The 15,655-nt window shown below is 33.7% G+C and overlaps 1 protein-coding gene and 2 non-coding genes across 3 annotated transcripts; 2 read left to right on the forward strand and 1 right to left on the reverse strand.

Moving 5' to 3' along the window:
- The first annotated feature begins 12,297 nt into the window (after positions 1 to 12,297).
- Positions 12,298 to 12,414, forward strand: LOC124922877. The gene has a single exon (XR_007097928.1). It is a non-coding gene; the product is annotated as a U5 spliceosomal RNA (small nuclear RNA).
- Positions 12,415 to 12,928: 514 nt separating this feature from the next.
- On the reverse strand, positions 12,929 to 13,031 carry LOC124923034. The gene has a single exon (XR_007098074.1). It is a non-coding gene; the product is annotated as a U6 spliceosomal RNA (small nuclear RNA).
- A 1,403-nt stretch (positions 13,032 to 14,434) lies between these two features.
- On the forward strand, positions 14,435 to 15,655 carry LOC124922136 (flavonol sulfotransferase-like). Its single transcript, XM_047462863.1, has one exon. It carries the CDS (start codon positions 14,516 to 14,518, stop codon positions 15,542 to 15,544), a length of 1,029 nt encoding a protein of 342 aa, XP_047318819.1. The 5' UTR covers positions 14,435 to 14,515; the 3' UTR covers positions 15,545 to 15,655.

Genomic DNA, 15,655 nt, shown 5'->3' on the forward strand with positions numbered 1-15,655 from the left:
TTCTAGACTCAGCTGTGATTAAAAACTGATTCCTAATTTAAAAATACATATAAATTAAAATTTTATTATTAAATATAATATAATGTTTAATTTATTTATTTTTGGTATATATATTTTTTTTAATTAAATTTATATATTAATTAAATAAAAGTAATTAAATAAAAGATAGATGTTAATAACTTTTTTTTAATAATGTTTTAAATTTTTTTAAAATTATGAATTAAATTTATTGTAAATAAAAGTTTAATCAAATTTAATTTAAAAAAAATTAAAATATTTATAAAGTTTAAAAATAAAACAAAAAAATATTAAATTTAGAATAGTTAGATTTTACGATTTTAAGATTTTTAACAAAGTTAGTATATAAAAAAATAAAAGTGGTTGTATAGATATAAAGGTTGGAAAATGTTTTTTTTTTTTAATTTTTTCCCACGCGCTTAATAAGCGTTGGCATATAAGGGTGGCTGAATGTGTATTTTGTTGTAGTGTGCATGTTAATATACTTGTCTTTAAATAAAATGAAATATATAAATACTATATTACAATAAAAATATTAATTATCATATACAGATAACGAAGTCAATGATTTAGAGGGTTTGATCCAAGGCAGTGTTAGACACATTTGTCTTAAAATAATTTCATCGTCTCCCGTTTGTGTTAGAGCTTATCGTAAATAACTGTCTCCAGTGTACAACGAATCTAGTAGTGATTATGCACTACAATCACTAGGTATCGAACTTGACCAATATACATTAACTATCATCGGATTTCAACAAAAAATGTTGAGCGAAAAAAACGAAAAACACTCAAAAAAATAAGCAGAGGACTTTTGGAATTCTAGAGTGAGAAATGATAAGATGAAGTGATATTGTACATAAGATGGTGTGGGATAAAATGTATATTTATATAGTTGAAATAATAATCTGTTAACTAAATTCATCAATTGATTCAACGGTTGACATTTATTGTCTTTTCATTTTTCTTCAATTTTTCTTTTTAATGAAGGAAACCATTTGAACATTCTCTTATGAAAGTATATAACTTTATTTTCTGATTAGTAGACTCGATGTCCTTAACTATTTTTGCATTTAAGTAAACGATTACACGCTTTCACATAAAATATTTCCTGATACATGTCAAGCTCTCATGGTTGTGTACATTTTGACCATGGAATATGTGCCTAATTCTATGAGAGAGTCTAGAATTGAACCGTGCAATTCCTTCGAAATGGAGAGTTTAGAATTGAACCGTACAATTCCTTCGAAGCAGCCCCGTTTCTCCCTCACATAGGTGATATTTTGATCACAAAGAATCATTAAAATAAAAATTCTTATCCTCGTTAAAATAAATATTGTTTATTAAAGGATTAATCCTCAACAATAATCTTCCAAGTTAGTAAACTTAGGTTGTCCCATTAAACCTAGTTATTGGGATCTTTAGTGTGCATATATTGGGTTTTCCTTCATACCAACTTATAGTAGTCTCATGTCTTAAAAGAATTTCACACTAACTTTCTATTTAATAATTTGATTATTGGATCCACATTGTTATATATAAGTCAAATTTGATAACTCAATTAAAGAGTATAGTCTAATAACATTGTCTAAGACATGTCCAATTTCATATTACTATCATAATAATTAGAAATTTTTGTTTGTACATTCTTAGGTAATCTTGGAATATCTTATAATAAAAACCGTAGTCATTCAAACATACTTATCACTTAAAATATTGTTTATGATTACATGGCTAACTAGTAGACAAGTTTTCTTTGAACTATTATTCTTTCGTGTAAACAATTACATATTTTTAATAGAAATATTTTATTTTTCAACATATATCAAAAATATAGAGTATAACGATCATAAGTTTCTTAGAAGATTTACATACGTAGATTGCAATTTAAAGTGTAAACATATTCACTTGTGTACGTAAAAATTTTCATTTAATAATATCAATATATTATTGTATAACAACATAATATTTCGTGTAGTACAATTCACATCCTTAGTGTATTTAATTATTTATAGTAATTTTCAATGATAGAAATGTAAAAAAAAACACGTAATGAAATAATTTCTATTATATATAAATATATATATATATATATATATATTTGTCACATTTTTAATCAAAGTATAATCAAAATTTCATATAATTATTATAAAATTTATTATAAGTTTATAAAGACTTTATAAATATTATGTTTCATCTATTTTATAAAATCATTTCGACGCTATTGGTTTTTCAAATATTTATGAAAATATTTTCAAGTAAATGACACGTTTTTTGTTTCAAAATTCTCAAATCTTAAATATCTATTTAAGCACCAACTCAAAAAATATAAACAATATATTTTCTTGTTATTTTATTTCTTTTTATAAAGGTATGCAACTTTATCTTTTTGTAGAGAACATATTTATTTAACAATAAACTATTATTATTTTTATTTATCATAAAATAAAATAATTTATTATTACTAAAAATATTTTCCCCACATTTTTCTTGATATCCTTTTTAATCACACACATGTGTGAAATAAATTAATGATTTTCTAATCAAGAGATTTTCACACTACTCTTTAACAAATTTCCTTTTATTATACTTATTATTCAATATATAAGATAAATATTATTGTGAATATTTAAATGAGTAAATCATTCCTTCATAATTTCTATATAAGAGATAAAAATGTTTATTTGTATAAATCATTCTTTACCTAACCTCTACATATGAAATTAAAATATATATTCCAACATGTTATATATATATATATATATATATATATATATATATATATATATATAATAGAATATATAATCAAATAAATATTCATCATCCTATCACATAATTTCTTCAAAAGAAATTAATATTTAATCAAATAAATATTCACAATGCCACACGATTTATACAAAAGAAATAACAATGTTTCAAGCAGACCGAAGCCGCTTGCACATTCATTCACGTTTGCATATGATAATGTTGGCACATATGTCGCATCGTCTTTAAATTAAGATATTTCCTTTGAAAAAAAAATCAAAGAAGGTATTGTTATTGAAATCAAGAACCAAGTAAGCACTCTTCTAATAATGCGCATAATAACGAGTCTTCTTTGTGTCTCTTCAAATCCAAATTACACAACCCTTCAACTTTAAGCTTGAGTATTTTTACTACCATTATAACCTTTTGTTTTCATGAGAATAACTTATTATTATTTTATGACTCAACTCTGTCAACAAATAATTATATATCATATTTTTATTATTTATTAAAGTTTAATTAATTTAAGAATGTATATATTGATAATTAATTATTTTAAAACTAAAACTATATTTTTCAAGTATAATTAATTTTAGATAACAACACCATTAATTAATTTTATTAATCACCACAAATTATCTTCGAATCAAAAACGATTTTAAATAGGCTTCATCCTTGAGGCAACATTCATCATCTCCTTTGATGCGGTGCGAGTCGAAGAGGCGTTTATGCGAAAGTTGCAGCATCCGAAAATATCTCGCAAGTGTCAGATTTCGACGATTGCCTAGTGTTTTTCGGGCGGAAACGTTTAGGGGCTCAAAATCGCATTTTTTATTAGTTTCGGGTGTTTTTTTGCAATTTATTAAAAGTTGTTTATTTCTTTTGCAAGCTAGGGTTTGAGTATTTAAAAGAATCTTAAAACACTTTGTTAGGGGAAGATTATTAATCAGAAAACGAGGTTTCCTCAATATCTATCAACCTTCGGTATTCGTAAGAATCAACGAATCTTGATAAAGGTTCATCCTAGCCACGAACGTTGCATCAGTTGGTATCAGTTTCCAGTCGACCCTAAGGTATGCCGCCCCGAAGACAGCCGCGCAACCCTACCCCTGGTGCTGATGATGGTGACCTTGCTGAGTTGCGACGTGAAAACGCTGAGTTTCGCCGTGATAACGACGATTTGAGGCGGCAGGTTAAATGGTTGACGCAACGGATGGATGCATCTATGCACATGCACCACCCTGAAGATGATGTTACGATGACAGATGAAAACCCTCTCGGTGGTCTTCGGAATCGATCCCCTGAACGCCCCAATCATCGCTGGGAGCAGGTTTTCAGGGTGGACATCCCTAAGTTCGATGGTAGTCTATCACCGGAAGAGTTTATTGATTGGCTTTCTCAGGTTGAAGAGATTCTGGATTTCAAGGAAGTTCCTGCAGATCGTCGTGTACCCCTTGTTACGATCCGCTTACATGGTCGTGCACAAGCATGGTGGCAGCAGTTGAAACAGACACGTGTTCGTCATGGTAAGGCAAAGCTCACGAATTGGGACAAATTCAGGAAGCATATTGGGGCTGCGTTTCTACCATATAATTACGAACGTAACCTGTACCAGCGGTTCCAGAATCTTCGTCAGGGTTCTCGTTCCGTGGATGACTATTCCACTGAGTTTTACACCTTTGTGGCTCGTGTTGACCTGTCTGAGTCCCCTCTCCAGTTGGTTTCTCGTTATATTGGTGGCCTTCGCCTCCAGTTGCAGGATATTTTGAATATGTTTGATCCCTTGACTGTTTCTGAGGCACATCAGCGTGCTTCACAGGCTGAGAAACAGCTAGCCAGGCGCGGTTCGGGTAGCTTTGGAAAACAGGTTGTCCCCACTAGTGGCATTGGTTCTTCTTCCCAGCCGGCCCATCCCACCCCAGCCCCCCCTCGCGGCACTACAGCCCCCCCGCAGGGACGTCCCGGTGGCTTGCGTTGTTTCAATTGTGGTGAAGTTGGCCATCGCCAAGCAGAGTGTCGCAACCCAAAGTCCACCAATCGTGGTCTTTTTACTGAGGTGGATGATCCTGACTCTGCTCTTCCTTCAGATTCAGCGCCAGTGTATGATGTTTATGATGATGAGGCAGCGGAGGAGTATGTTTCTGGTGATGTTGGCCCCCTTTTGGTGATTCGTCGATCATGTTTAACCCCTCGTGCTCCTGACAACGAGTGGTTACGTAATAATCTGTTCCATTCCACTTGTACCATCGGTGGCAAAGTTTGCACCTTCATCATTGATGCTGGGAGTTGTGAGAATGTGATTTCTGAGGTTGCAGTTTCGAAGCTGGGTCTGTCCACTGAACCTCACCCCAAGCCTTATCGTTTGTCCTGGCTGAGTCAAGGTACGGATGTTACAGTTTCTAAGCGCGTACTTGTTAATTTTTCCATTGGTTCCCATTATCGTGATGCTGTATATTGTGATGTGGTTCCTATGGATGCTTGTCACCTTTTACTTGGTCGCCCTTGGCAGTTTGATCATTCTGTTATACATGATGGGCGTGCTAATACCTACACGTTCTTATTTCATGGTACCAAGATTGTGTTGATGCCAAATCAGCCCAAGAAGGGTGCTGCCCCCACTCATCATGCGTCCCCCCCTGCCACCTTGTTGTCTCGGGGTCCTTTTCAGACCGCCATGGTCGAATCTGGCATGGTGTTTGCTCTATTGTGTTCGCTGATTACCTGTGGTGCTAGTTCTGAGGTGCCTATTCCAGTGCAGCCGCTGTTACAGGAGTTTGCAGATGTTTTTCCTGAGAATCTGCCTTGTGCCTTGCCTCCTTTGCGTGATATCCAGCATCACATTGACTTGGTTCCAGGTGCTGCCCTACCCAACCGTCCTCATTACCGCATGAGTCCCAAAGAACATGAAGAGTTGCGTAGACAGGTGGAGGACTTGCTGGCTAAGGGACACATTCGAGAGAGCCTTAGTCCCTGTGCTGTCCCGGCCCTTCTTACCCCAAAAAAGGATGGGTCTTGGCGTATGTGCATTGATAGTCGTGCTATCAACAAGATTACAGTGCGTTATCGGTTTCCTATTCCCCGGTTGGATGACTTGTTGGATCAGTTGGGTGGTGCTTCTGTGTTTAGCAAACTGGATCTCAAGAGTGGATACCATCAGATTCGTATTCGCATGGGTGATGAGTGGAAGACTGCCTTTAAGACTCGTGAGGGCTTATATGAGTGGTTGGTTATGCCGTTTGGTCTGTCGAATGCTCCTAGCACCTTTATGCGTGTGATGAACCAGGCTCTTCGCCCTTTCATTGGAAAGTTTGTAGTCGTTTACTTCGACGACATCTTGATTTACAGTGACAGCGAGGTAGCACACCTCTCCCATCTTCGTGAGGTGTTATCTATTCTCCGGCGTGACAAGTTCTATGCTGCTTCCTCGAAGTGCACATTTCTTACTGATTCTACCCAGTTCCTCGGTTATGTGGTGTCTCGGGAGGGCCTGAAAGTGGACCCGAGTAAGGTACTGGCTGTCAATCAGTGGCCCCGCCCCTCTTCGATCACTGAAGTTCGCAGTTTTCATGGCTTGGCTTCCTTCTATCGGCGTTTTATTCCTCACTTCAGTAGTGTTACGGCTCCTATCACTGATTGTATGAAGGGGGTTAAGTTCTTCTGGACGGATGATGCCGAGGCTGCCTTTGTTGAGATCAAGCACCGACTCACTTCAGCCCCTATTTTGGTTCTTCCTGATTTTTCCCAGCCATTTGAACTACATTGTGATGCTTCGAAATTGGGTATTGGGGCTGTACTTAGCCAATCTGGGCGTCCTGTTGCTTATTTTAGTGAGAAACTGTCTAGCGCTAAACTTCGTTTCAGTACCTATGATATTGAGTTCTATGCTATTGTCCAGGCAGTCAAACACTGGCGTCATTATTTATTTCAGCGGGAGTTTGTCTTATATACGGATCATGATTCCCTCAAGCATCTTGGTGGTCAGGACAAGATTTCTCATCGTCATGCTTCGTGGGTCTCTTATTTACAACAGTTTACTTTTGTGATTAAACACAAGGCTGGTGTGTCTAATCGCGTGGCTGATGCTTTGAGTCGTCGTCATGGGCTGTTGGCAGAGATGCGTGTCCATGTACCCGGCTTTGATTCGTTTGTGGACCTCTATCGTGATGATCCTTTCTTTTCTCAGGTCCTCATTCGCATCCAACAGGGGGATTCGAGGGACTTTGTCTTGGAGGATGGGTTCCTTTTCCGCGGTGTGCAGCTGTGCATTCCAGATTGCAGCCTGCGTTTGAGGATGATTCATGAACTCCACAAAGAAGGCCATGTTGGGCGTGATCGTACCTTCCAGCTTCTTGCAGCTTCTTATTTCTGGCCTTCGATGCGCAAAGAGGTGGGGCGTTTTGTTGCTCGTTGTCGTGTTTGTCAGTTGGCTAAGGGCGCTTCGACTAATGCCGGGTTATACTTGCCTCTGCCTATTCCCACTCAACCATGGTCTGATGTCAGTATGGATTTTGTCCTTGGGCTTCCACGTACCCAGCGTGGTTCTGATTCGATTTTTGTGGTGGTTGACCGATTCTCGAAGATGGTTCATTTCATTCCCTGCAAGAAAACCTCTGATGCTGTGGCTATTGCACAGCTTTATTTCAGGGATGTGTATCGCCTTCATGGACTTCCTGCCTCCATAGTTTCTGATCGGGACACTCGCTTTGTGAGTCACTTTTGGAGGAGTCTTTGGCGTTTGGTTAATACTCAGCTGAATTTTAGCAGTGCCTATCACCCGCAAACTGATGGCCAAACTGAAGTTGTTAATAGGTCTTTGGGGAACCTTCTGCGCAGTTTAGTTGGGGATCATCCTAAGGCTTGGGATCTGAAGCTGCCTCAGGCCGAGTTTGCTCACAATCATGCTGTTAATCGCTCCACTGGTTTCAGTCCTTTCCATGTGATTTACGGGCTGTCTCCGCGTGCTCCTCTTGATTTGTTAGCGCTGCCCAGCAAGGTGCGTCCTCATTCCACTGCTGCGGATTTTGTTGGTCAGTTGGCTCAGGTTCATCAGACCACTCATGACCGCTTGGTTGCTGCTACTGCCAAGTACAAGGAGAAGGCTGATTCGAGAAGGCGTGCTGTTGATTTTGAAGTTGGTGACTTTGTGTGGGCTATTCTGACTAAGGATCGTTTTCCAGCTCATGAATATAGCAAGCTTGCTGCTAAGAAGATTGGTCCTGTTGAGATTGTGGAGAAGATCAACCCCAATGCTTATCGTTTACGCCTTCCCAGCCATGTGCGTACCTCTGATGTGTTCAATGTGAAGCATCTTGTTCCTTTTGTGGGTGAGTCTTCTTCTGATGAGGATGATGCGGTTCCAGATTCGAGGACGAATCTTTTCTACCCTGGGGGGAATGATGCGGTGCGAGTCGAAGAGGCGTTTATGCGAAAGTTGCAGCATCCGAAAATATCTCGCAAGTGTCAGATTTCGACGATTGCCTAGTGTTTTTCGGGCGGAAACGTTTAGGGGCTCAAAATCGCATTTTTTATTAGTTTCGGGTGTTTTTTTGCAATTTATTAAAAGTTGTTTATTTCTTTTGCAAGCTAGGGTTTGAGTATTTAAAAGAATCTTAAAACACTTTGTTAGGGGAAGATTATTAATCAGAAAACGAGGTTTCCTCAATATCTATCAACCTTCGGTATTCGTAAGAATCAACGAATCTTGATAAAGGTTCATCCTAGCCACGCACGCTGCATCATCCTTTGTAACATCACAACTCATATTTCTAAAAAATAAACACAAATTTTTTCGACAGCGCAAGCTACTATATAGCTTAGCACATTGAAACTCTTTTAAGATTGTTAGTATTCTTATCTTTAAATAACAGAGAATATAAAAATATAATGTTACAATAAAAAAATGAACTATCATATACAGAAAATGAAATAACCAATTTAGATGGCTTGATTCGAGGCATTTGTTAGACACATTTCCCTTAAAACAGTTTCATGGTCTACCGTTTGTGCTAGAACTTATTATAGATGGATGTCTAATATAATATAACGAATCTAATAGTGATTCTATACTGGAATCACTATTTATGAAACTTGACCAATGTAAATGAACTATCACCGGCTTTCAACGGAAAATGTTGAGAGAAAAACTCGAAAAATGCTTCAACTTTCAGCTTTAGTATTTCTACTACCGTTATAACTTTTTGTTTTCATGAGAATAACTTATTATTCTTTTATGACTCAATTCTGGAAACAAATAAATATGTACACATTTAAACAATCTATATATATCTATACATGTATAAACATATTATCTCTCCTTATTTATTAATTATATATTACATTCTTATTAATTATTAACGTTTAATTAATTTAAGAATGAATATATTTATAATTAATTATTATAAAACTGAAAAAATAAGTATAATTAAGTTTAGATAACACAACTAATTAATTTTATTAATCACCCCCAAGTTATTTTCGAATCAAAAACTGATTTTTTTTTTTGTCAATTATCTATTACAATAAAATTATATATATATATATATATATATTTATTATCTAAACATTATATATATAAAAAAGAAGAGATATTGACGACACTATCCTCTTTCATTAATAGCGTTATTCAACCATAACTAATGACCAATTGACCACTAATTTTGAACGATTCTGAATCGTCTTCATCCTTGAGGCAACAATCATCATCTCATTTGTAATATCACAACTCGTATTTCTAAAAAACAAAGACAAATGTTTTCGATTGCGCAAGCTAATATATAGCTTAGCACACTGAAACTATTTTAAGATTGTTAGTATTCTTATCTTTAAATAACAGAGAATATATAAACACTATGTTACAATAAAAATTGAACTATCATATACAAAAAACAAAATCACCGATTTAGAGGGCTTATCCGAGGCATGTGTTAGACACATTTCTCTTAAAACAGTTTTATGGTCTCCAATTTGTGTTGGAACTTATTATAGATGAATGTATACCATGGTACAACAAATCTAGTGGTGATTCTATACTGGAATCACTATGTATCGAACTTGACCAATGTAAATGAACTATCATCGAGTTTCAACGGAAAATATCGAGCGAAAAACTCAAAGAACACTCACAAAATAAGGAGATGACTCTTATAATTCTAGAGTGAGAAAGTATAAGATGATGTGATAATTTACATAAGATGGTGTGGGATAAAATGTTTACTTATATTGTTGAAATAATAAACTGCTAACTAAAATTATCAATTGATCCAATGACTTCTTCTTCATTTGTCTCAATATTTCTTCTTAATTAAGGGTAATTGTTTGCTAAAATTATTTAAGACATTTATTTTGCAATACTCATGTTAATTACATGATTTTTTCAATTGTTAAAATTAATATTAAATTATCAAAACAATTGATAATAATAAAATCATTTAAGTTACACTAGAAATTAACATAATTTTATAATTGGTCATCAAGGTATTTTAAATAAATTAATTCAAACTAATTAATTCAAATTATATATTTGGATCAAATTTTACACTTTAATTCACGTTTGAATTTCATGTTTGATTTGATTATCCACATTCTAATTTCCATCAATTAATGGAATTTATAAAACTAGTTTAAAAATTCCAAATATACACTCCTCATTGGGGGCTATTTTACTCTTATTTATCTAATTGTTGACTTCAGTGTTACTATGAAACTGGGAGGCTCTTTGATATCCTTGAAACAGATAGGTAGATTACTATGTCTCAATCTTCTAAAAAAGTCGAACATCATAGCATGGTCATGTCTCATGTGTACATTTGTCCATGATTACACTCAACGACTTTGTTTCTATTTTGTTGTGTACGATAAGTGCATGGTACTATTTTTGTATTTTAATAACAAAAAAATATATAAATACACCAAAAAAATGAACTATCATACACAGAAAACGAAATCACTCATGTAGAGGGTTTGATCAAAGACATGTGTTAGACACATTTCCCTTAAAACAATTTCATCGTCTCCTGTGTGTGCTAGAGCTTATCGCAAATGGTTGTCTCTTAGGTACAATGAATCTAGTAGCAATTATCCACTAGAGTTTTTTTTTTTGAGAACGCACTAGAGTTACTACATATTGAACTTGACTAATGTACCAAACTATTTCCAATTTTCAACAGAAAATGTTGAGCGAAAAACTCGAAAAATACTCACAAAATAAGGAGAGGACTTTTGGAATTCTAGAGTGAGAAAGGATAAATTGATATGATATTGTACAAAAGATGGGGGTAGAATGACTATTTATATTGTTGAATAATAAAGTGTTAATTAAAATTATCAATTGATTCAATAGTTGTCATTTGATGGTCTCTTCATTTGCCTCAATGTTTCTTTTTATTTAAGGATAATTGATTTTCAAAATTAGTTAAGACATTTATTTTAAAATACTCACGTTAAATGGTTTTTTTAATTGTTAATAATAATATTAAATTATCAAAACAATTCATAATAATAAACTCATATAAGTTACGCTATAAATTAATAATATTTTTTTAATTGGTCATCAAAGCATTTTAAATCTACTATTTTAAATTAATTAATTTAAATTATACATTTGGACCATATTTCACCATTTATTCATGTTTGAATTTAATGTGAATTTGATTTCATTTTATTACCCACATTCTAATTTCATTCATTAATGGAATTTATAGAATTTGTTTAAAAATTCCAACAATCCTCCACATTAATGAAAATTAAAAAATTAATCTGGTGAAAGATTAATTAGTTGAATCAAACATAGGATAGGTAGGCGTAACCCTTTGAACCTTCCCTTATAGTATGTAACTTTATTTGCTGATTAGTAGACTCGATGTCATTGAACTATTCTGTCATTCGTATAAACGATTTCACCTTTTCACATATTCCCCCCTAATATATGTTAAATTCTCATGGTTGTGTCCGTTTTATCCATAGATCAGGCGCCTAGTTCTGTGAGAGAGTCTAAAATTGAACCGTGCAATTCCTTCTAAGCGACCACATTTCTTCCTCACATAGGTGATCTCTTTGATTACAAAGAATCATTTAAAGAGAAATATTTATCCTCGTTAAAATATATTTTGTTTATTAAATGATTAATCCCCAATAATAATCTTCCAAGTTAATTAGTACAATTAGGTTATCCAATTAAACTTAGTTATTAGGATCTCTAGTGTGTATATGTATTTTTCATAGAAATGTTTTATTTAAATATTTTTCAACATATGTCAAAAATATATATTATAACTTTTGGAGCTATACTACTAAATCATTGTAATAGTTTGTTATAAACATATATATATATATATATATATAAGTTTCATAAAATAATATACTTAAAAGTATCAAATTCTTGAAAATATTATTAAATTATTCTATTCTTTAAATAAAAGAAGAAAAAACAATTAGGCACAATAATGACAAAAAAGTGTGTTATCCCACATTGTTATATGAAGTGAAAATAGGGATCCGATATTATTGTAAGAGGGGAGTCGGTGATTACAGGAAATTACGAAGCCAAGCACCGAACACAAAGCGAACTATTCTTTCGCCTTTTACTAAAGAATACCGTGTGTTCTTTGCAATACGTGGCATACGCCTATTTTTGTTGGGTCCTCTAATTGGGGCACCGTACAATTGAGTTTAAACTTTGAATTTTTCTTATCTACGAAAATTTAATTCATATTATTTATTAATCTATTATTTGAATTATACTTTACAAAAAATTGTAATAAATAAAATATTTCACTCCTTATTTGGCATACACTCCCTTTCAATTGTAATCCTTCAAAATTATTTTGGTTTTGATACGAAAATTGATTTTTTACTTCGTAGTTAATTCTCTTCAAAAACAAATTCTTATATCCTAATTATTTTATGCATGACAAGGGACCTTATCTTCTCTTCCTCCCGCTCTCGAGAAGACTCAATCATTTAGTTAGAGGAGCGAATAAAAAAGGGACGAAGGCCCTACAAACTAGAAGCCACAACATGTATTTTATTTTTTCCATCTTATTAACTAGTTAGTTTGAGGAAAAAAAATCAACAAATGTCATTGTGTGAAAACTCTTAAAGTACACAACAAAAAACTACATTATTTTCCCTCCGGTCGCCGGCGTATGCAAAGAGAGGAAAAATGGTACAAAAAAATTTGGATCATTTCTCGATTTGTGCCTGTAATCTTTGCACAGGGGCCATGCTAATCTTCTCTGTATCGTTCCAATTTTATCGGATGTCCCCAAAGGGACATAAGCTTCTCTCACTCTCTTCTTAAAAAGACTTCATTCTTGAGTTAGAGGATCGATGTGGGATCAAATTTAGAAAATGAATGGACAACTGCTATTTTTTTGATCGACTGCTAGAGTGTGTTTCGAGAAATACATGTTTCTATATAGAGAATGAGGATCCTAAAAATTATGGCCTCGATTTATAGGGTTTTCTTTTGAGGGAATATTGATTTTATAAGAGAAAGAGAATGGGGAGCTACCACCGACCGTCAAACTCAATAACGATGGTATTTCTCCCCGTCGTTATTATCATTCGCATGCAAACTGTTTTGAGTTACCCGGGCTGTACATAGACCCTCCCTTGAAGGTGTCGATGCCTCTATTAATATAAGTAATATTCATCATAATGACAATAACGTAAGCTTATTAAATATCAAATAAGAGTCATATATCTTGTTTGAAAGTACGAGTTATAGCTCATAATAATAACTCTAAAGCGTTATATGTTAAAATCAAATATTTAAAATAAAACATTTTTAAGGGAAATTTTACGATAAGTTCCAGCACAAATGTGAGACGATGGAACTATTTTAAGGGAAATGTGTCTAACACATGACTCAGATCAATCCATCTAAATTGGTGATTTTGTTTTCTGTATATGATAGTTCATTTTTTTGTTGTAACATCGTATTTATATATTTTTTATGTTCCAAACACAAATGTCATTAAGTTTTTATCTCTTTTCAATGTTAATGTTTACTTATATCTTTAACAGAATTATCTCACATACTTTAAATTGTGAGTATTTTTACGAATTATACAAACAAAAACTTGAGTATTCTAATTTTAAAACATTTGATTGTCTTTATTATAGTTCCCCTTTATAACAACATTACATGTTTAAATTTTAAAAGCTGAAATCTGGCAACCAACCATTAAAGCATATGATAATGAAACATTTAACAAACTCTTAGGACATTAGCCTCTAATAATAGTAGTCATTATTTAATATTTATTATATAACAGTAATTCATATGACCAGAGTTTACAAAACTACTAGAGATGGAGATGGTCACTTTAGATCTAAAACTACTTTAAGACATGTTTCAATTGGACTACAAAGGCTATTAAAACTATTGTTTATAGTAAAGTTAAAATGACATGTTTTATAGATTACTTATTTTAAATTATATTTAATATAAAGAATTTTTTAATTGTAATGCCTATTGGCGGAAAAAATATTCAACTGCGCTTTGTTAAGACAAAGTTATCACATGGCATTCTTGACTTTATGGATAAATAAGTACTAAAGAGCATTTATTAAGAATGTTAAATTTTTTCTGTAACTCATGTAATTAAGTTTATTGAACACTAAATTGCAATTAATTAGAAACTGTTTCCTTATCCTTAACATTGCAAGAGATAGAAGAATTATTTAACTTCATCAAATGTCTTTCATCTTTCCATATCTCTATATTCTCTAATATTTACCCAAGTGAAACAACATGAACCCAATTGAGCTTGAATCCTCCTTCGACTATACTACACTTCGTGGGGAACCAGAAACAATTCAGAATAAGTTCAAAGAGATAATCTCAAGAGCTCCAAGAAACAATGAATGGACTAGTTTCATAGAGCTTTTCCAATACCAAGGTTTTTGGCACTCTCCTTCATTCTTGGAAGGGACAATACTAGCTCAAGAAGAGTTTCAACCTCATCCAAACGAAATAATCTTATGTAGCGCCCCAAAAGCCGGCACGACATGGCTCAAAGCCCTGGCTTTCTCCATTCTAACAAGATCTAAAAATACCTTAAACAATCTAGAACCGAATCCTCTTCTTTCATCCACGCCACACGAATGTGTTCCTTTTCTCGAAGTCGATCTTTTTCAAAAGAAACAAACTCAATATCCACAAATCCCTCTCATTGCCACCCACCTTCCTTATGTCTCGTTACCCAAATCCATAACAACGAATTCAACTTGTAGAATTGTTTACATCTCTCGTGACCCAAAAGATGTCGTCGTTTCTATGTGGCATTTCATCGGTAACATTAAGACGTGTAAGAATAATGAAGAATCGGCGATATTTCCATTGGAGAGAGCGGTTGAGCTCTTTTGTGAGGGGATTTCCAAGAACGGGCCGTATTGGGATCATGTTTTGGGGTATTGGAAAGCAAGTTTGGAACAACCGGATAGAGTATTGTTTTTGAAATATGAGAATTTGAAAAGTGATACGAAAGTTTGGGTGAAGCGATTGGCTGAGTTCATGGGGTTCCCTTTCTCTTCAGAGGAGGTGATTGAAGATGCGATTCAGAAGGTTGTGGATCTTTGTAGCTTCGAAAATTTGAGTAATTTGGAGGTTAATAAAAATGCAGAGTTCAATCTTTTTTCGACGGTGAAGGTGAAAAACAACAAATATTTTAGGAAAGGAGAGGTGGGAGATTGGAAGACTTGTTTGAGTGAGGAAGATAGAAAGAAAATTGATCGGATTAGTGAAGAGAAGCTTAAAGACTCTGGATTAACGTTTGGGTAATTAAATAAGGTAAAACAAGTGAAAAAATAAGGAAAATTCTATAGTTTGTTCTTGATATTAGCAAGAAATCCTTCAATTTAGAACCACAAGTAAAGGTTACTTGAATAATAA

The sequence above is a fragment of the Impatiens glandulifera genome, chromosome 1 (assembly GCF_907164915.1).
Source record: "Impatiens glandulifera chromosome 1, dImpGla2.1, whole genome shotgun sequence".
NCBI classification, from domain to species: domain Eukaryota; kingdom Viridiplantae; phylum Streptophyta; class Magnoliopsida; order Ericales; family Balsaminaceae; genus Impatiens; species Impatiens glandulifera.

What these genes read in the sequence shown, in the direction of transcription:
- LOC124922136 (XM_047462863.1), top strand. Translation starts at nt 14,516, where the DNA reads ATGAACCCAATTGAGCTTGAATCCTCCTTCGACTATACTACACTTCGT.